General features: G+C 41.3%; 1 protein-coding gene across 2 annotated transcripts in view; it reads left to right on the top strand.

The window, feature by feature from the left end:
• Window positions 1-21658, top strand: part of map3k1 (mitogen-activated protein kinase kinase kinase 1, E3 ubiquitin protein ligase) — a 130343-nt gene that overhangs the window by 45091 nt on the left and 63594 nt on the right. For both annotated transcript variants that reach the window (XM_043689029.2, XM_087988960.1), the window contains exons 2-6: window positions 879-1029; window positions 11255-11473; window positions 13838-14038; window positions 15234-15350; window positions 18680-18828. In XM_043689029.2, coding sequence (XP_043544964.1) covers window positions 879-1029; window positions 11255-11473; window positions 13838-14038; window positions 15234-15350; window positions 18680-18828 — 837 coding nt within the window. The remainder of the gene's footprint in view (window positions 1-878; window positions 1030-11254; window positions 11474-13837; window positions 14039-15233; window positions 15351-18679; window positions 18829-21658) is intronic.

Here is a 21658-nt window from a genome sequence, read left to right as displayed (position 1 = left end):
GGGGTAAATGTAGGGGTATGGGTGGGTTTCGCTTCGGCGGGTCGGTGTGGACTTGTTGGGCCGAAGGGCCTGTTTCCACACTGTAATCTAATCTAATCTAATCTAAAAAAAAACTACTAAAAAAAACTTTTTGTGCCTCTTAGCATAAGGTAAAAAGAAATTGAGGCTATGTAATTGGATAATAAAGTGTACTTCTGGTCTACTGAAAGCATAATGTTCCACCGAAGCAATTGTGTTCATTCTGAATAAAGAACAGCTTCTGTCCCCAGTTTTGGTTATCCTATATTTGCCCTTGCATGATGCTCTTGGATTGTAAAATAACTGAACTTTCAATAACTGATCTTTTTGGTCAGTGCACTCATTCAGTTAGGTATTAATCTTGCATCCCCCCATCCGTAACAGGACAAAGAGCCCATGTAGGCATTTATAATTTTACAGTAGTACTGCGAAGAGTTTGATCAAATCCTTTTTATTATTTATGTATCAGTTGCTTTCATGTTACCTCTTCAAATTTGTATTTAACTGGTTTATTTTGAATTTAAAAGTTATTGACTGACTTTGATTGCAGCTGAAGCATTGCTTTCAGACATTTGTTTTTTCAGACATTCTGATAATCCTGTCTTATGGCAATTTGAGACTCCAGAACCATTCATTTGAAATGCATTAATGTCATAGAAGCATGTGTGATACTTTTATAAACCCACCGCACCTTTTGGATTTGCTGCTTATTGAAACTGTGAAAGTTGGCTCATGGGATGGGAGATAAACCATGTCTAGGTGAAGAAAATGAACTAACACATATGCCATGATAGTAGTATTATTTTTAAAAACCGTGAATAATCTTTGTTTGATATTTCCTTTTCATATCTTTTTTCCAGTCGTGACCTTGAAAATAAGGAGACACTCAGGGGCTTACCAAAAATGGATGACCGTCCAGAGGAGCGTATGATCAGGGAAAAGCTGAAGGTGACGTGCATGCCAGCTTGGAAACATGAATGGCTAGAAAGAAGGAACAGGCGAGGACCTGTAGTAAGTACAACTAGGAATCCTCTTAAAAATATGTTCTGGGCTGAAGTCTGTACCTTGAGCTTATGACGTATATAAATGCATGTCCACTTTTATAAAAGTTTTTGCATACTTATAAGTGCAAAAGTGCAAGTGATAAAGCTGAGAGTACCTTGAGACTTGGCTTGAGGCGAGAATTAATTCTGACAGACTTGCTTACACTCAACTGTAATGTGGGAGTGTCTGGTATTTACTTCTGAGGGATAGACTTATTCAGCAGAAATAGTTGAAGATGCTGAAGTTTGCCAGTGTTACAGTAGAGATATTAAATGCCTTTTGATCTGGGATAGCAGGAGGCGGCAACTGGAATTTGGCAGAACTCCGGGTCAAGAATGAAGTCTGGCTCATGTTATTTAGGAGAAAACCCTGTGTCTAGCAGCACTGGTTTGAGATTTTAGAAGAATTGCAAACATTAAAAGTAGTGTTTTCTGAGTGGTTCTTGAATGCATAACTATGTCATTTTTCTTTTGCTCTTTCTGTCACACAAAAATTGAGATTTATACTTCAGGTGCAGTTCATAAGTTTTTTTCAAACCACGAGCAGCCAACTATGGGAAGGCTAACTTAATAGTATTAGTGCATCCTGAGGAAGTTAGTACTTGCACATACTTAGATCGCACAGTCTAAATTTAAATCTGACCATTCTAGTCAAAATAATCAAAATAAAGCTTGGATTTGGGGAAAGGCGAAATTAGCTCATGCATTATTTGTATCATTACTTGTTTTGATTTCACATTGTTTAAACCTTTATTTTGGACATAAATTTCATTTAATGAAAGCTAAAGTAATAGGGAACAATGTTTTCAGAAAATGTTGAGCGAATTGTGGAAAATGGTCAAAGTTAAAAATCACGCAATACCAGGTTATAGTCCAACAGGTTATTTGGAAGCACTAGCTTTCAGAGTGTGCTGCTTCATCAGGTGGTTGAAGGAGAATTGCTCCGAAAGCTAGTACTTCCAAATAAACCTGTTGGACTATAACCTAGTGTTGTGATTTTTAACTTTGTACATCCCAGTCCAACACTGGACCTCCAAATTATGGAAAGTTATCAGTCACTATGCTTCTATAACAACTTACTGCATTGCTGTGATACTCCACTTGAAAAATCATAATCACAGTGCCATCTACAGACATAACAAGTTCTGAGTTTCATTGAAGTAGGGACACTGAATTTAAGATACAGAAGATATTGATTATCTAATGCCCCTTGTGTATGTAAATACTTTAGGGCCTGGATTAGCAGGTATGCTCAATGATGAAAGTTAGTGTCTAGTGAATACTTGTTTTATTTTAACAGGAACAAAGTCTTTAACGATTCAAAGGTATTGATTTGCATTTTAATAGGGGGGGGCTTGTACTGTGCTGTACTTTTCTATGTCCTATGATTGAGAGAAGGGCAGGACTGGCAGCTCAATGTCCCAGGGTATAAATGTTTAATGTATAAAAAATAAGGGAGTTGGTTTTTTTGCCTCTTTTTGTTCTAATCAACTTCTTCAGAAATGTTATTACACACCACCTGGAGCAGATGGGCCGTGAATCAGGCCTCCTGGTGTGGGAATTGTTTTACTGATGAAGGAGCATGCCACAACTGCACTAAGCGCATATCTTGGAGGGCTCATCCAGCAAGGCCATATGGGTAGAACTTGGGAATAGGAAAGGTATAGTCGCTATGATGAGGTTGTACTTTAGACCTCTCTGTGTAAATTACCACAAGCTACTTGAGGTTTTCAGTATCTCATGTCCCAGTAACCAATGGCAAATAGAGAAACAAATATCGAAGTAGTTCATGATGTAAAAACAATAGGGTTGTTGTAGTGTAGCTGGGGCCCCTTAGTTCTAGGGGCTTAGATGGGACAGAATTTGTTAGGTGCATTCAGGACTTTATTAAAAATAGTTTGCAGTTAGTCTGATTAGAGAAGGGGCCATATCAGGAATGAGCCTGGCCGAGTGATTGAGGTTTCAGTGAGGGTGCATTTTGGGAAGAGTGATCTTAGTTCCTTTAGTTTTAAGATAGTTATGGGTAAGGATAAGATGGTTGTTGTGTGAAAGTATGAAATTGGGGAAAGTCTAATTATAACCGAATTAGGCAGGAACTGGAGAAAATAGATTGGGGACAGCTATTTGATGGTAAATCAACATGTGGGAATCTTTTAAAGGCCAGTTGATCAAAGGTCACAAACCGCATGTTCCTGTGAGGATGAAAGATAGGGATTCAGAAACCTTGGATGGTGACCGATTGCTGAAAGATTTTTCAAAAAGGGAAAGGAAGCATATGTAAGGTTTAGGAAACTGAAACCAGACAAGACCCTTGAATATATAGGAAGCAGAGAATAATTTAAACAAGGAGTTAGGAGGCACGTAGGTGAATGGTGCATGCCATGTGACTACTAACATTTTGTTTTTTTGTAGATGTCTTCACCTACTTCATCAATGATCTTCCCTTCATCATAAGATCAGATGTGGAGATGTTCACCAATGATCACCATTTGCGTCTGCTCAGATACTGAAGCAGTACATGTTTAAATGGACAGTATCCAGAGTTGGGCTGAGAAGTGTAAAGTAACATTCACAGTACACAATTGCTAGACAATGACCATTTCCAATAAGAGACTATTTAACCACTGGCCCTTGACATTCAATGCGTTGCCATCACTGAATCACCCACTATCAACATCCTGGGGGTTACCAATGACCAGAATTTCAATTGCACTCACCACATAAATGCAGTGGCTACGAGAGCAGGTCAGAGGCTAGGATTACTGTGATAATACTCCCCACTTGCCTCTGACTGTAGCTTCGACAATACTGAAGAAGCTTGACACCATCCAAGACGAAGAGTCCACTTGATTGGCACCCCATTCTCTCCTTCCACGGCCGCTGTTCTGTACTAACAAGATGCACTGCAGCAATTCAAAGATCATTAGACAACACCTTCCAAACCCACACTATTTCCATCTTGAAGGACAAGGTCAGCAGACGATAGGAACACCATCACTTGATAAAGTTCCCCGTGGTAGGCTGATGGAGAACTTGAAGTCGCATGGGGTCCAAGGTGTACGAGCTATATGGATAGAGAACTGGCTGGGCAGCAGGTGACACTAGTAGTGGAAAGGATTTCTCAAAATGGAGAACCGTGACTAGTGCTATTCTTCAGGGATCCGTGGTGGGACCACCGTTTGTGATATACATAGAACATAGAAAAATACAGCGCAGTACAGGCCCTTTGGACCTCGGTGTTGCGCCGATCCAAGCCCACCTAACCTACACTAGCCCACTATCCTCCATATGCCTATCCAATGCCCGTTTAAATGCCCATAAAGAGGGAGAGTCCACCACTGCTACTGGCAGGGCATTCCATGAACTCACGACTCGCTGAGTAAAGAATCTACCCCTAACATCTGTCCTATACCTACCACCCCTTAATTTAAAGCTATGCCCCCTCGTAATAGCTGACTCCATACGTGGAAAAAGGTTCTCGCGGTCGACCCTATCTAAACCCCTAATCATCTTGTACACCTCTATCAAGTCACCCCTAAACCTTCTTTTCTCCAATGAAAACAGCCCCAAGTGCCTCAGCCTTTCCTCACATGATCTTCCTACCATACCAGGCAACATCCTGGTAAACCTCCTCTGCACCCATTCCAGTGCCTCCACATCCTTCCTATAGTATGGCGACCAAAACTGCACACAATACTCCAGATGTGGCCGTACCAGAGTCTTATACAACTGCAACATGACCTCAGGACTCCGGAACTCAATTCCTCTACCAATAAAAGCCAGTACGCCATATGCCTTCTTCACCGCACTATTTGCCTGGGTGGCAACTTTCAGAGATCTATGTACATGGACACCAAGATCCCTCTGCTCATCCACACTACCAAGTATCCGACCATTAGCCCAGTACCCCATCTTTTTATTACTCTTACCAAAGTGAATCACCTCATACTTACCTACATTGAACTCCATTTGCCACCTTTCTGCCCAGTTCTGCAACTTATCTATATCCCGCTGTAATCTGACACATCCTTCCTCACTGTCAACACCGACTTTCGTATCATCCGCCAACTTGCTCACCCAACCTTCTAGCCCCTCCTCCAGGTCATTTATAAAAATGACAAACAGCAATGGTCCCTAAACAGATCCTTGTGGAACACCACTAGTAACTGCACTCCAAGATGAACCTTTACCATCAACTACTACCCTCTGTCTTCTTCCAGCCAGCCAATTCCTAATCCAAACCTCCAACTCGCCCTCAATGCCATACCTCCGTATTTTTTGCAGTAGCCTACCATGGGGAACCTTATCAAACGCCTTACTAAAATCCATATACACCACATCTACCGCTTACCCTCGTCTACCTCCTTAGTCACCTTCTCAAAGAATTCAATAAGGTTTGTGAGGCACGACCTGCCCTTCACAAAACCATGCTGACTATCCTTGATCACATTATTCCTATCCAGATGTTCATAAATCCTATCCCTTACAATTCTCTCTAAGACTTTGCCCACAACAGAAGTGAGACTCACCGGCCTATAGTTACTAGGGTTATCCCTACTCCCCTTCTTGAACAAGGGAACCACATTTGCTATCCTCCAGTCTTCTGGCACTATTCCTGTAGACAACGAGGACATAAAAATCAAGGCCAACGGCTCTGCAATCTCCTCCCTTGCTTCCCAGAGAATCCTAGGATAAATGCCATCAGGCCCAGGAGACTTATCTATTTTCACCCTTTCCAGAGTTTCCAACACCTCTTTCCTACATACCTCAAAGCCATCCATTCTAATTAATTGTGACTCAATATTCACAATGTCCTGTTCCTCAGTGAATACTGACGAAAAGTATTCATTCAATGTCTCCCCAATCTCTTCAGCCTCCACACGCAACTTCCCACTACTATCCTTGACTGGACCTATTCCTACCCTAGTCATTCTTTTATTCCTGACATACCTATAGAAAGCCTTAGGGTTTTCTTTAATCCTACCAACTAAGGAATTTCATGTCCCCTCCTTGTTGCTCTTAGTTCTCTCTTCAGATCCTTCCTGGCTACCTTATAACTCTCAATCGCCCCAATTGAACCTTCACGCCTCATCTTTACATAGGCCGCCCTCTTCCATTTAACAAGGGATTCCAATTCCTTATTAAACCACGGCTCCTCACACAACCCTTTCCTCCCTGCCTGACAGGTACATACTTATCAAGGACACTCAATAGTTGGCTCCTTTAACAAGCTCCACATATCAATTGTGCCCATGCCTTGAAGCCTACTTTTCCAAGCCACGCATCCTTAGTCATGCCTCACCGCATCATAATTTCCCTGCCCCCAGCTATAACTCTTGCCCTGCAGTGCACACTTATCCCTCTCCATCACTAGAGTAAAAGTCACCGAATTGTGGTCACTGTCCCCAAAGTGCTCACCTACCTCCAATTCTAACACCTGGCCTGGTTAGTTACCCAGAACCAAATCCAGTATGGCCTCACCTCTTGTTGGCCTGTCTACATAAATGATTTACATACGTAAATGATCTGGAGGAAGATCTAGGTGGGTCTGATTAGCAAGTTTGCAGATGACACTAAGATTGGTGGAGTAGCAGATAGTGAAGGGGACTGTTAGCGGATGCAGCAGATATAGATAGTTTGGAAAGTTAGGCAGAGAAATAGCAGATGGAATTCAATCAGGGCAAATGGGAGGTGATGTATTTTGAAAGATCCATTTCAAGAGCAAACTATATGCTAAATGGAAAAGTGCTGGGGAAAATTGATCTAGATTAGATTAGATTACTTAGTGTGGAAACAGGCCCTTTGGCCCAACAAGTCCACACCCACCCGCCGAAGCGCAATCCACCCAGACCCATTCCCCTACATTTACCCCTTCACCTAACACTATGGGCAATTTAGTGTGGCCAATTCACCTAGATTGCACATTTTTGGACTGTGGGAGGAGAGATGTGGGTGTTCAGGTCCATTGTACCCTGAAGGTGGCAATGCAGGTCAATAGAGTGGTCAAGAAGGCATATGACATATTTTCCTTCAGGAGAAGAGGTATTGAGTACAAGAGTTGGCAGGTCATGTTACAGTTGTATCAGACTTTTGGTTTGGCCACATTCTGAATGTGGCCAAACAGGGAGCTAGGTTGGAAGCTCAGAGTTCGAACGAACAGAGTTGTTGTCTCTGGTTTGTTACCCGTGCCACGTGATAGAGATTCGAGGAATAGGGAAAGAGAACACTTAAATGCGTGGCTACAGGGATGGTGCAGGAGGGAGGGATTCCGGTTTTTGGATAACTGGGGTTCTTTCTGGGGACGATGGGACCTCTATAAACAGGATGGTCTACACCTGAACCTGAGGGGCACCAGTATCCTTGGGGGGAGGTTTGCTAGTGCTCTTGGGGGGGGTTTAAACTAACTCTGCAGGGGCACGGGAACCCAGATTGTAGCTTCAGGGTGCAGGGCCTGGAGTGGAGGGAGGTTAGGAACATGGCATCAATTTCCAAGGAGGGTGTCTGTAAACAGGAAAGTGGCTTGAAGTGTGTATACTTCAATGCAAGAAGTATACGAAATAAGGTAGGTGAACTTGCAGCGTGGGTTGGTACCTGGGACTTCGATGTTGTGGCTATTACGGAGACATGGCTAGAACAGGGACAGGATTGGCTGTTGCAGGTTCCAGGATTTAAATGTTTTAGTAGGGTCAGAGGTGGGGGTAAAAGAGGGGGAGGTGTGGCATTGCTTGTCAAAGATAGTATTACAGTGGTGGAAAGGACGATGGATGAGGACTTGCCATCTGAGGTAGTTTGGGCTGAGGTTCGGAATAGGAAAGGTGAGGTCACCCTGTTAGGAGTCTTTTACAGGCCTCCCATTAGTCCTAGAAACGTAGAAGAAAGGATAGGGAAGGTGATTCAGGAGATGAGTGACAGTAATAGGGTGGTGGTTATGGGGGACTTTAACTTTCCTGATATTGATTGGGAAAGCTATAGCTCAAGTTCGTTAGATGGGTCAGTGTTTGTTCAATGTGTGCAGGAGAGTTTCCTGACACAATATGTAGACAGGCCAACAAGAGGTGAGGTCATACTGGATTTGGTTCTGGGTAACGAACCAGGCCAGGTGTTAGAATTAGAGGTAGGTGAGCACTTTGGGGATAGTGACCATAATTCGGTGATTTTTACTCTCGTGATGGAGAGGGATAAGTGTGTACTACAGGGCAAGAGTTATAGCTGGGGTCAGGGAAATTATGATGCGGTGAGGCATGACTTAGGATGTGTGGCTTGGAAAAGTAGACTCCAAGGCAAGAGTGTAAATGATATGTGGAGCTTGTTCAAGGAGCAACTATTGAGTGTCCTTGATAATTATGTACCTGTCAGGCAGGGAGGAAAGGGTCGTGCGAGGGAGCCGTGGTTTAATAAGGAATTGGAATCCCTTGTTAAATGGAAGAGGGCGGCCTATCTCAAGATGAGACGTGAAGGTTCAATTGGGGCGATTGAGAGTTATAGGGTAGCCAGGAAGGACCTGAAGAGAGAGCTAAAAGCAGCAAGGAGGGGACATGAAAGGTCCTTAGTCGGTAGGATTAGGGAAAACCCTAAGGCTTTCTATAGGTATGTTAGGAATAAAAGAATGACTAGGGTAGGAATAGGTCCAGTCAAGGATAGTAGTGGGAAGTTGCGTGTGGAGGCAGAAGAGATTGGGGAGACACTGAATGAATACTTTTCTTCAGTATTTACTCAGGAACAGGGTATTGTCGTCGATGTGAATACTGAGTCACAAATAAGTAGAATGGATGGCTTTGAGGTATGTAGAGAAGAGGTGTTGGAAATCCTGGAAAAGGTGAAAATAGATAAGTCCCCTGGGCCTGATGGCATTTATCCTAGGATTCTCTGGGAAGCAAGGGAGGAGATTGCAGAGCCATTGGCCTTGATTTTTATGTCCTCTTTGTCTACAGGAGTAGTGCCAGAAGACTGGAGGATAGCAAATGTGGTTCCCTTGTTCAAAAAGGGGAGTAGGGATAACCCTAGTAACTATAGGCCAGTGAGTCTCACTTCTGTTGTGGGCAAAGTCTTAGAGAGAATTGTAAGGGATAGGATTTATGCACATCTGGATAGGAATAATGTGATCAAGGATAGTCAGCATGGTTTTGTGAAGGGCAGGTCGTGCCTCACAAACCTTATTGAATTCTTTGAAAAGGTGACGAAGGAGGTTGATGAGGGGAAAGCGGTAGATGTGGTATATATGGATTTTAGTAAGGCGTTTGATAAGGTTCCCCATGGTAGGCTACTGCAGAAAATACGGAGATATGGCATTGAGGGTGAGTTGGAGGTTTGGATTAGGAATTGGCTGGATGGAAGAAGACAGAGGGTAGTAGTTGATGGCAAAGTTTCTTCATGGAGTGCCGTCACTAGCGGTGTTCTGCAAGGATCTGTTTTGGGACCATTGCTGTTTGTCATTTTTATAAATGACCTGGAAGAGGGGTTAGAAGGTTGGGTGAGCAAGTTTGCGGATGATACGAAAGTCGGAGGAGTTGTTGACAGTGAGGAATGATGTGGCAGGTTACAGCAGGATATAGAGAAGCTGCAGAGCTGGGCAGAAAGGTGGCAAATGGAATTCAATGTAGCTAAATGTGAGGTGATTCACTTTGGGAAGAATAACAAAAAGATGGGGTACTGGGCTAATGGTCGGATACTTGGTAGTGTGGATGAGCAGAGGGATCTTGGTGTCCATGTACACAGATCTCTGAAAGTTGCCACCCAGGTAAATAGTGCGGTGAGGAAGGCATATGGCGTACTGGCTTTTATTGGTACAGGAATTGAGTTCCGGAGTCCTGAGGTCATGATGCAGTTGTATAAAACTCTGGTGCGGCCGCATCTGGAATATTGTGTGCAGTTTTGGTCGCCATACTATAGGAAGGATGTGGAGGCACTGGAACGGGTGCAGAGGAGGTTTACCAGGATGTTGCCTGGTATGGAAGGAAGATCGTATGAGGAAAGACTGAGACACTTGGGGCTGTTTTCATTAGAGAAAAGAAGGTTTAGGGGGTGACTTGATTGAGGTGTACAAGATGATTAGGGGTTTAGATAGGGTTGACAGTGTGAACCTTTTCCCGCGTATGGAGTCGGGTATTACAAGGGGGCATAGCTTTAAATTAAGGGGGGGTAGATATAGGACTGAAGCTAGGGGTAGGTTCTTCACTCAGCGAGTCGTAAGTTCATGGAATGCCCTGCCAGCAGCAGTGGTGGACTCTCCCTCTTTATGGGCATTTAAGCGGGCATTGAATAGGTATATGGAGGATAGTGGGTTAGTATAGGTCAGGTGGGCTTGGATCGGCGCAACATCGAGGGCCAAAGGGCCTGTACTGCGCTGTATTCTTCTATGTTCTATGAATACTGTGTACAGTTCTGGTCACCACATGAACAAAAGGATGTGGATACTTTGGAAAGGGTGCAGAGGTGGGTCACCAGAATAGTGTCTGGTATGGAAGGTGCTAGCTATGAAGAGAAGTTGAGTAGATTAGGATTGTTTTCATTAGAGAGATGGACTTTGGGGGTGACCTGATTTGAGGCCTACAGAATCATGAGAGGTATAGATAGGGTGGATAACGAGAAGCTTTTTCCCCAGAGTGGGGGACTCCATTACTAGGGGCTACAAGTTTAAGGGAGATATACGTGGAACATTCTTTATGCAGAGGGTGGTGGGTGCCTGGAATGCGTGCCAGCAGAGATGGTAGAGATGGGCACATTTAAGATGTATCCAGACAGATATATGAATGGGCAGAGAGCAGAGGGATACAGATCCTTAGAAGATAGATGACAGGTTTAGATAGAGGATCTGGATCAGCACAAACTTGGAGGGCCGAAGTAAAGTCCCTTCCAGTCTACACACTATTGTGACATGATGCAGTCCCATCATTATTGTTGTCTCAAAATCCTGGAATTCCCTCCCTCGTAACACTGGGGGCTACCTACTGCACGTGGCGTGCAGTGGCTCACCAATACCTTCTCAAGGGCAACGAGGGACATGCAATAAAATGCTGACCAGCCAGTGGCACCCACTTCCCATGAAAGAATTTTTCAACAAAAGCTCATGAGTTTGCCTACTCCAAACTGGCAGAAGTTTCAACTAGTATTTGAAAGGTTTAATTTTTAAAGACCTCTTGATTGCAGTAAATTTGAAATGCATTAATGATGATCCTTTTCTATCTACTTTGTAGATTGTGAAACCAATTCCAGTGAAAGCAGATGGACCTGAGTTAGGCACTCAAGCATCTGATTGTCAGGCAGATGTGATAGTCTCATCACAAATACAGCGAGGAAGGCGCAGTCCTTCCCCTGGTAGTTCGTCTTCTGCCACGTCATCGTCATCTTCCTCAAAAACAACTGCAAAGTCTGAATCACCTGGTGTAAGAAGGAAAAGGACATCACCAGTACCTGTAAGTGCAAGAAGTAAGATTTTCTATCTTCTCCAATTACTGTGGGAAAAATCTGAGTTCATAAATTAAGTGTACAGGGTCTAACATTGCAATGAGCTGAACTTTTAAATGTTGGTCAATTAATTAATCATATATCAATATATTTTGAAGTTAACCCAAGAACGTTTAATATTAGTTAGCATGTTTGGTATAAATATGATTTGGAGATGCCGGTCTTGGACTGGGGAGTACAAAGTTAAAAATCACACAACACCAGGTTATAGTCCAACTGGTTTAATTGGAAGCACACTAGCTTTCGGAGCGATGCTCCTTCACCTTCTCTATCACCTGATGAAGAAGCGTCGCTCCGAAAGGCAGTGTGCTTCCAATTAAACCTGTTGGACTATAACCTGGTGTTGTGTGATTTTTAACTTGGTATAAATATGTTAGCATGCCATGTTCCAGGAAAGATGTGTCATAGAGAGTGGTAGTCATACAGCATAGAAACTGTCCCTTAGCCCACCATGTCTGTACTGACCAACAGACACCAGACTACACTAATCTCACTTGCTTGAAATTGGTCCATAACCTACTGTGTTCTTGCATCAATGAAATGAAGAACAAATCCAGGTCAATGAAATGAAGAACAAATCTATAGAAATTAAACTTAATTGAAACTAACAGGATTCCATCTTTCAATTAATCAGCCATGTTGGAAAATAGCAGCCCTACCATATTAATGGAAATTTTCAAAACTGTTCAATGCATATAATGATGTAATTGTAGTACCAACATTTAACACCTTTTGAAACTGAAATTGCAGCTCCAAAGGCAGTATATAGCATATGTAGTGTTGAAACAGACCATTCAGTCCTACTGGTTCACTGGTATTTAGGCTGTACAAAAGTCTTCTGTCCTAATTCATTTAATTCTTATCGATACTTCTGGATGTAGGTTTGCTCGCTGAGCTGAAATGAAAAGAACCGTCCAGCTCAGCAAGCAAACCCATATCCAGAACCTCAACCTGAGCTACAAATCTTCGCAAAGCTCACTAATGTATACTTCTGTTCCTTTCTGCATTGTACCTGTTAGCTTTGTGCATTTAAGAAGGACTAGTTGCTTTCATGTGAAATCATTTGAGGAAGCAGCAAATTCCATCCAATAATTTTCTTTTGAATTGTATTTTATCCACAACTATCTTGTATTTATGACCCTGAGGTTTTGGGCTCCTCTTCATTCGCCCTCACCTTTCTCTTTGAACAAGTTGTAATTGTGTCTTAACAATCTTTTCTGGTTATTGTAACCTTTTAGATCTGATACAGTATGCAATTATGTGGTATGTTTATCTAAGTAGCCCTCAATTTAACACTAACAAAGTACTGATATGATTCTGGTAAATCCAGTGTTTTAAGTTTGTTTGTCCTTTACATGTACAAAGTTTCAGCCTAAATGTGTTGTTCTGTTTCTCTTTCGATGATTTCTCATTTTCTTGTAAAGCTATTGATTTCAGCTAGAATTTCAGTCCTGAATAGTCTGAGAACCACACTCCACCTCGGTGTAATTATAATTAGAGTGAGGGTGGGAAATTTAAATTTAAACTGTTCTATCAAGTATGAAACTTTTTTGTTTTTAACACCTAGTCCATGGACAAAATTTGAGGACTCAGGCAAGGTCTGGCATTCTGACCAACATTTAACCATCATCCAGCACCACTTCTTAAAAAGAAAAAAGTAGTCACTTTCTTAAATATCTTTTGAATCTTGCTCTTTACAAATTGGCAGCAAATTTGCCAATTTTAATAATTTCCCTTCAGAAGCAATTAATTGGATATGAAGTACTTTGAAGTGTCTGTAGGATCTAGAAGTGCTATTTAAATAAGTGAATTTATTTTATTGAAAAGCGATGTGCTTAGAATCATTTCCACCAGTTGTATAAACTTCAACCTTACTGCTGTTGTTTTTCACACCAGCTCAAGGGAGGGTTGGATTTGAACCTTCGTTTTGAACTAAATTTGAGTAGGTTTCATATTGTTAATTAGTTACCACACGCACTTAAAATGTATTTCACATTCTCAGAGCAGCACATGAAAAAAGATAGAATTGGAGTAGTAAGAATTGGAGGTCATCTGATTTTGGAACAGTCAAGGAGCTCTTGTATATCTTAAATTCATTTGTTAAATGTGACGCAAGCCTTATTCTGTTTGATTGCTAAACCCTGCTTCGTGTATAACTAATTTGTCACATGTGTTTAGGTTGCAAGTAATTGCTATCTGGGTTTATAAATAGTGAAGAGTTTGCATTTCTCCTTGCTTTCTAATATCATAAATAATGTAGCTAGGTTGATTTATTTGTTTAAGATGATTGATGAAATACCCTAACTTTGTAGTTTCAGAGTGGACGTGTGACTCCTCCAAGGAGAGCTCCCTCACCAGATGGGTTCTCTCCTTACAGTCCTGAGGAAACTAACCGAAGAGTCAACAAAGTAATGCGAGCACGACTGTACTTGCTGCAGCAAATAGGTCCAAACTCCTTCCTCATTGGGGGAGATGTTCCTGATAACAAGTACAGAGTGTTCATTGGCCCTCAGGTCAGTTAGATAGCTATGTGTCATGTTCTGTGTTAAAACCATTTTTCTTTGAAGAAAGAAATCTGCAAGGCAATATACTGGATTCTCTCTTAGCTTCTATAATAAATACATATTGTAGTTTAGAAGCCTTGACAAAGATGTTTTCTAATAAGACTCTGACAAATGAATGGATAATAATCAAGCTACAATGATGACATTAAGAATATATAAACTTGTTCGGAAATGCAATACATTTTCTAGTCAATTACCATTCATAATCTGTTAATCAAAGGGAAAAATGTTGCAAGGATTCTGAGTTTGACATTTCTTTCTATTTTTGTGCCCATAATTTGGGCAACTCCTTGAATCATTTTATAGTAGTTACATAATTTGTTTTGTATACCACTTAAAGTTTTAAGAGAATAGGTTATGGAATAAATAGCATTTTCTTTTCCTCACTTCTTTCCCTTTGACAGTTTTCAACTACTTTCAGCAAAATGTAGTCTCCTGTTTGAGGTTGGTTGAATAGGAGCACTTGTACTCGAGCCAAGTTTGTTTAGCCATCAAGTTTGGCTCCTTTTAAGTTGTGGCAATCTTAGTCGTTCATTAAGTAGATAATGTAACACTTGCAGTGTACTTTGGTGTACAGGTACATATCAGGTACTAGTCCATAGGAAGGATGTTGTTCCCTGTATACTCAAAATTGACTTGGCATCAGTAACAGTCAATTTGTCATTTTGTATTCATGGATGTTGTCATCTTCCTGCTTTTTGCATTGGTAAACATTTGGGGGATGAAAGGAACTAACGTTACGTGGTGGGAAGGGAAGGAGTTACATAAGGTGTGAATGCAAGTTCCTGGCACCTCTCTATGATTTGAGAACCAATGGTCTACCTACTGTCACAGCTTTCCTGGTGGCCATTTACTGGTGTGAATCTTTCCCTGGCACCTGCCACCTTATCTTCTAACAACCAAGCTACTGAAATTTGCTTTTCAAATCAGGTTCCCTTGTCCATTTTAGCTAAATTGAAGAGATGCTCTGAAAATTCACACAGTTACCAAGGTTGTTGTCAATTTGAATAAGTTGTGATTGACATCTGTGGTGGATTCCACTACTTTCAAACACATTGAAATTATGTTTACTGAGTAAAATGTGTTTTACTCGTAGGTGTCTTTGGTCTACTGTCTATTAAGATTATGATTGTATCTTTTATAGACCTGCAGTTGTGGGCGCGGAACATTCTGCATTCATGTTCTGTTTGTTATGCTGCGAGTCTTCCAATTAGAGCCTTCTGATTCATTGCTGTGGCGAAAGACATTAAAAAACTTTGAGGTGAGCAGAACAAAAAAAACTTATTCCTCACCTTTTTTGAGGATTTGTGAATTTGAAATCTTGATGTGCTTAAAGGGGGGGGAGCGGCAAAGGAAAATGCAATTATATAGCACCTTCCAAAGCACTTCATTCAGCAAAGTACTTTGCAAGGACTTGAAATGTAAAAAACACATTTGCTAACTTCACAAGGTGCTTAAATAACAATAAATGATTGGATAATTTGTTTTTAATTTGGTAATGACAGTTGAATAAATGTTATGGTGCAAGAAAGTAAGTAGTTCCCTGGGATTATTTACATTCCCCTGATAGATGAGGCTTTGGTTAAACATATCAACTGACAGATGGCTATGTATTTGCTATTCACAAAGATGACAAGATATAGAAATGGGAATAATCTTTTCAGCCTCTTCTGCCTGCTCTGCTGTTCAGTATGATTGTGACTAATTTTCTGCCTCAGCTCTGTCCATCCTGGCTTTAAATACGCTTAATTGTGAAGCACTAAAAACTCTCTGGTGCAGAGAATTCCAAAGAGTCAGGAGAAAAGTAGAAGTATCTGATATATTTAAGAAAATATTATTTCCAAAGAGTTAAGCATCTCCAACCTAGTTTGTTTAGTGTGAAGACGTGGAAGGAAGTGAGAAAATGTCAAAATGTTTGAGTTTTGTTTTTGCTTCTGAAAGGAATTAGATTAGATTAGATTAGATTACAGTGTAGAAACAGGCCCTTCGGCCCAACAAGTCCACACCGACCCGCCGAAGCGAAACCCACCCATACCCCTACATTTACCCCTTACCTAACACTAGGGGCAATTTAGCATGGCCAATTCACCTGACCCTGCACATCTTTTTGGACTGTGGGAGGAAACCGGAGCATCCGGAGGAAACCCACGCAGACACGGGGAGAACGTGCAAACTCCACACAGTCAGTCGCCCGAGGCGGGAATTGAACCCGGGTCTCAGGCGCTGTGAGGCAGCAGTGCTAACCACTGTGCCACCGTGCCGCCCACAATGTGAAATGCTAAATAAATACCAGAGAAAAATGTGGAACAACAGAATATTGATAACTATTAATAAAAGTAAATTATTCGGTATTGATGAGAATTGAACTAAATTACTTTCCAGATACTGATACTTTATATTCTAGAATGCTAAGGGAGATTAGTGATGAGAAGAGTAGGGGCGAAGTGACCTAGATTTTGCAAAATTCAATTCTCTTGCTCTCGTTCTCTTCCTCCTATACCCCACACACCTAATCATACGGTCACGTGGGGACGTTTGCAGATTACTGCATAATGTTCAGCGCCATTTGTGATTCCTCAGATACTGAAGCAGTTTGTGTCTATAAACAGAGGCCCAGAGACATTTGGGCTTTGGGCTAGCAAGTGGCAAGTAACATTCATGTCATTTAAGTTATCATTGCCAATTAGTTAGTCCAACTATCACCCCTTGACGATATTGGCATAACTGTCACTGAATTCACCCACTATCAGCATCCTGGGGAGTTATCGTTGGTCAAAAGCTGAACTGGACCAGTCACACACACGTTGTGGCGACAACAGCAGATTAAAGACAAAAAAAAACTGCAGATGCTGGAAGCGAGGAATTCTGGTGCCCCCTTCCTGTCTTCCCAGTTCCCATCCACCACCTAAAGTGCACAAGTCAGAAGTGTGGTGAAATACTTCTCACTTGCTTGAAAGGGTGCAGCTCCAGCAACACTCAAGCCTGATACCACTCAGGGCAAAGCCTGCTTGATTAGCATCCCAAACACCATCTTCAGCATTGACCTCTTCCACCATTCACACAATGGTATACCCTGCATACCATTTACAAGATGAGCACTGCATTAACTCTAAGGCTTCATCAGCAGTAACTTCCAAATTCTCCACTTCCATAAACTAGAAAGTGAAGGCAGCACCTCCACAGATAAGCCATAACCTACATAGGCCATCCTGACTTGTAATACATCACGGTTCCTTCACCGCTGGGTCAAAATCCTGGACGACGACTCTTATCGGTACTTTGGTAATCTTTTTTCCCTTGTAGGATATACCTCAACAATTTTCCATATTATTGGGTGTTGCCAGTGTTTGTAATGGTCTGAAACTCTGCAGCTCAAATGCTACTGTCCACTAAGCTGGTGCCTGCTAAGAGATAGTTGCACCACAGACAGCAATTAAGTAATTTAAATTGTACAGTTTTGGACTTGAAGAAAAATGGATTTGAGTTGTGTGTGAGATAGGTATGCTGTATGAGTCTTAGACAAATACATCATGAATCTACCATCAAAAGATATATATGTTGGATGTGCAATTTGAATAGAGGCTTCTATGATGGAAGATGGTAACAGAATCTGTACATGGAGGAGGAGTGAGCATTGAGAAATAGATTTGAGGGTCATTTTTGATTAACAGCCTTTGCTCATGACAGTGGTCGCTTTTTCAGAAGCTTTGTATTTATAAAACCGAATTATCAGAGTAAGGATGTCAAATGCTTGCAAGTTGTGTTAAGTAACTCGCCACTTGTCTCCCTAAGTGTGTCCACCATCTACAAGGCACAAGTCAGGAGTCTGATGGAAAATTCACCATTTGCCTGTATGAGTCCAGCTCCAACAATAGTCAAAGCTGGACATTAAGGACAAGGCAACCAGCTTGAGATTGGCACCCCATCTGTCACCTTCAATATTCACTCCTTTTGTCATTGACACTCAGTGGCAGCAGCGTATATCATCTACAAAATGCAGTGCAATGATTCACTAAGGCTCCTTTGACAACACCTTCCAAGCCTATGACCTCTATTGCCTAGAAGAACAAGAGCAGCAGACATGGGGAATAGCACTATCTGCAAGTTCCCCTTGAAACTTGCCTGGCTCTGAACTATATTACTACCCTTCACAGTTGGGTCAAATTCCTGGAATTCCCTTCCTAACAGCAGTGACTGAACTTCCTCCCCACGGACTGCTGCAGTTCAATAAGGCACAGTGGCTCAGTGGTCAGCACTGCTGCCTCACAAACCAGGGCCCAGGTTCAATTCCAGCTTCAGGTGACAATCTATGTGGAGTTTGCACATTATCACTGTGCCTGCATGGGTGGATGGTCTTTGGACAGTCGGTGTGGACCTGTTGGGTCGAATGGCCTGTTTCCACACTCTAGGGATTCTATCTATCTAAGGCAGCTTGCCACCACCTCTATGGCAGTTTAGATATTTATCAGTGCTGGCCTAGCCAACAATGCTAAACATCCCATGAAAAATACTTTTTAAAAATACAACAGTGATAGATTTTTGTATAAAATTTTGAATTTAGGAATTAACGTATTATTTTTTTTTCAAAAGGTGGAGAGCCTTTTTCAGAAATACCACAGCAGACGCAGTTCACGTATCAAAGCTCCTTCACGCAACACCATCCAAAAATTTGTTTCTCGTATGTCTAACTCTCACACTTCTGCTTCATCCAGTACTTCTACATCCAGTGCAGAACATAGGTATGTTTTCAGGATGATTAAACTTCTGAATTGGCAAAATGGCAAACAGATCCAGTGAGCTAGGAGCAATTTGGAAAGAGAGAATTTGTATCTAAAGCTGCTTTGAGAATTTCAGGATATAGCAAACTGTTTTAATTACTGAACAACTAACTTTTTAATGCATAACTGCTTTTGTGGCATAGGAAATATGGCAACCATTTTGCACCCGATTATAGTACATTATGATAATGACCGAATCATATCTTTGTTCTACAACGATAATAGAGGGATAAATGTTTAATAGGGCACAAGGAGAGATCCCCCTTTTCTTAAGTAAAATATTGCCAAGGATCCTTTGCGAATTTAAAGAACAGACATACTCGGCTTAGTGTTCCAACTCAAAGGTAGCACCTTTGGTGACTTTTAAATCCAAACACACAATCGATAACCACTGATAACTGGCAAGTGGTTCACTTGTACAGCCTTCAACTAGTCAATTAGACCAATACACAAGTTCAAAAATTAAAGGACAATCCTATCCAATGCAAAAGGAGTCCTTTAGTTGTCTTTGGGGTGTAAAGTTTCAACCTAAAGCTAGTGTTAATTAGCCGATTTCTTGGATGCGGTTAGTCATAATGAACATTGATTTGGAGGTGCTGGTGTTGCATTTGTTGATCTCTTCCTGAGATAGTGGTAGGTTTTGATGGGTGCCTGGATTGCTTTTTCTAACTGGATAATACTCAGTAGAGCAGGGACCAAGTGTACAAATAACCAGCAAAAAGAGTCAAGGAGAGAGGAAAAAAATCAAGAGGCAAAATTAACTGCTTTTAAATGCACATAATATTTGGAAGAAAATAAACCAACATTGGCACAAACAGATGTTAATGGGTGTGATCTTCCAGCCATTACAGTGACAAGATCAAAGTTTGGAACTAAATATTTAGTGTTGTGTGAATTCAAAGCAAGGTAGGAAGGAAAGATTGGTGAGATTGCTTTCAGTAGGAGATGAAATAAGTATTAGAACAAGAGATGATCTTGTATCAAATGAAGCAAAATCCCTGTGGGTGGACGTAAGAAGTAAGGGTGCAAAACACTGGTGGGAGTAATCTATAGGCTCTGCTAACATAATGTAATTTCAATGAGCTCATGTCTGATGTGATCCTCAACACCAACTCCACCTTCCTACTTTTTCTCCCCATAAATCTTGATTCCCTTCCTAATTTTAAAAATCTATCTTTGCCATAAAAATACTTCCCAACCCACTCTCTACAGTTCTGTGCAGTAAAATAATTCCACGTATGCACTACCTTCAAGAAATGTCTCCTCATTTGACCTGAATGGATGACTTCTTACTCAAGATTCTGGTTTCTGATCCTAGACTCCACCACAAAGAAAATTAACTTCTCTGTACCTATTCTATATTCTATCAAGCCCTCTAAGAATCTTGTATGTGTCAATGATGTCTCCTGTTTTTCACTCCAGTGAGTATAAACCCAACTTACTTGACCTCTCATGCTAACAAGCTAGTGAACCTTCTGTGCTCTGTCTTCAATACCATCATATCTCCATTTGATATCAGAGAGCAAAACTGTTCAAAGTATTCTAGGTGTGACCTAACTAGTGCCTAGGGGAGCCTGTGGACTACTCCCACCAATGTATTGCACCCTTACTACTTATCTCCTCCCAAAGGATTCTGCATCATTTGATCCAAGATCGTTTCTTGCCATCAAACCTACTGTACAGTTTTACTAAAATCTCTTTATTTAGATATTCATTCCCTTTGAAATGAAGGCCCTTCTGCAGTACCTGTTGAACTTAGATGCTAGTTTTTTAAAACATTTGTGCATGAGGACTCCCAAATTCTACTGTGCTGAAGCTTTCTGCATTCTCTATTTAAACTATGTTAAGTTCTTCAACTATTCCAGCCAAAGTACATGTATTCACATTTTCCCCTATTACATTCTATCTGTCAAGTTTTTCCCACTCATTAACACGTCAGTGCCCCTCTGTAGACTCACCCAGCCCATCTGTCATCCACAAAACTGGTAGCAGGGCATTCATTTGCCCATTTGTTTACTATATAATGTAAGTGTGGTCTCATTTCTTATAGCAGTGGCACTCCATTCCTTTTATCCTATCTGTTTTTAATTTAACCAATTCTCTCTTCAATATCCTACTCTCAACGCCATGGTCTCAATTCGCTTTGTGTAGTAAACGAATACTGTCTGGATATCTAAACATACTGCATTTGGATAATGCAGTATGTTTAGATATCCAGACAGTATTCGTTTACTACACAAAGCGAATTGAGACCATGGCGTTGAGAGTAGGATATTGAAGAGAGAATTGGTTAAATTAAAAACAGATAGGATAAAAGGAATGGAGTGCCACTGCTATAAGAAATGAGACCACACTTTACAGTGTGGTCCAGAACATGGATGATGATGGGATAGTGTAGGGGGACGAGCTGAGAATAGTTCACAGGTCGGTGCAACATCGAGGGCCGATGGGCCTGTTCTGTGCTAAATTGTTCTATGTTTTGTTTACTGGTTTCCTGCTATTAGCACCTCAGCATGTTCGAATAAATTTGCCGGGCATAATTTCCTATGGATGAAGACTTGATTCAGCTTGATCTTTTTTTTATTATGCATTTCTAAATGCTCTATTATTGCATCCCTTATAATAGCCTGTTAACATCTGTCATTGAGAAAATGTTAAGCCAACTGGCTAACTTTTATTTGACTCCCTCCCTTTTTGAGTATGGGTAAGGGTGTTACATTGACAGTTTTCTAATCCTCTAGGACTTTGCATAATCTAAGAATTCTTGGAAGATCAGTGTGTTCAGTATCTC

The sequence above is a fragment of the Chiloscyllium plagiosum genome, unplaced genomic scaffold (assembly GCF_037043375.1).
Source record: "Chiloscyllium plagiosum isolate Xiang-an unplaced genomic scaffold, Cpla_swu_hap1 HiC_scaffold_1, whole genome shotgun sequence".
Lineage (NCBI taxonomy): Eukaryota > Metazoa > Chordata > Chondrichthyes > Orectolobiformes > Hemiscylliidae > Chiloscyllium > Chiloscyllium plagiosum.
This window is presented reverse-complemented; position numbering and strand designations above follow the sequence as displayed.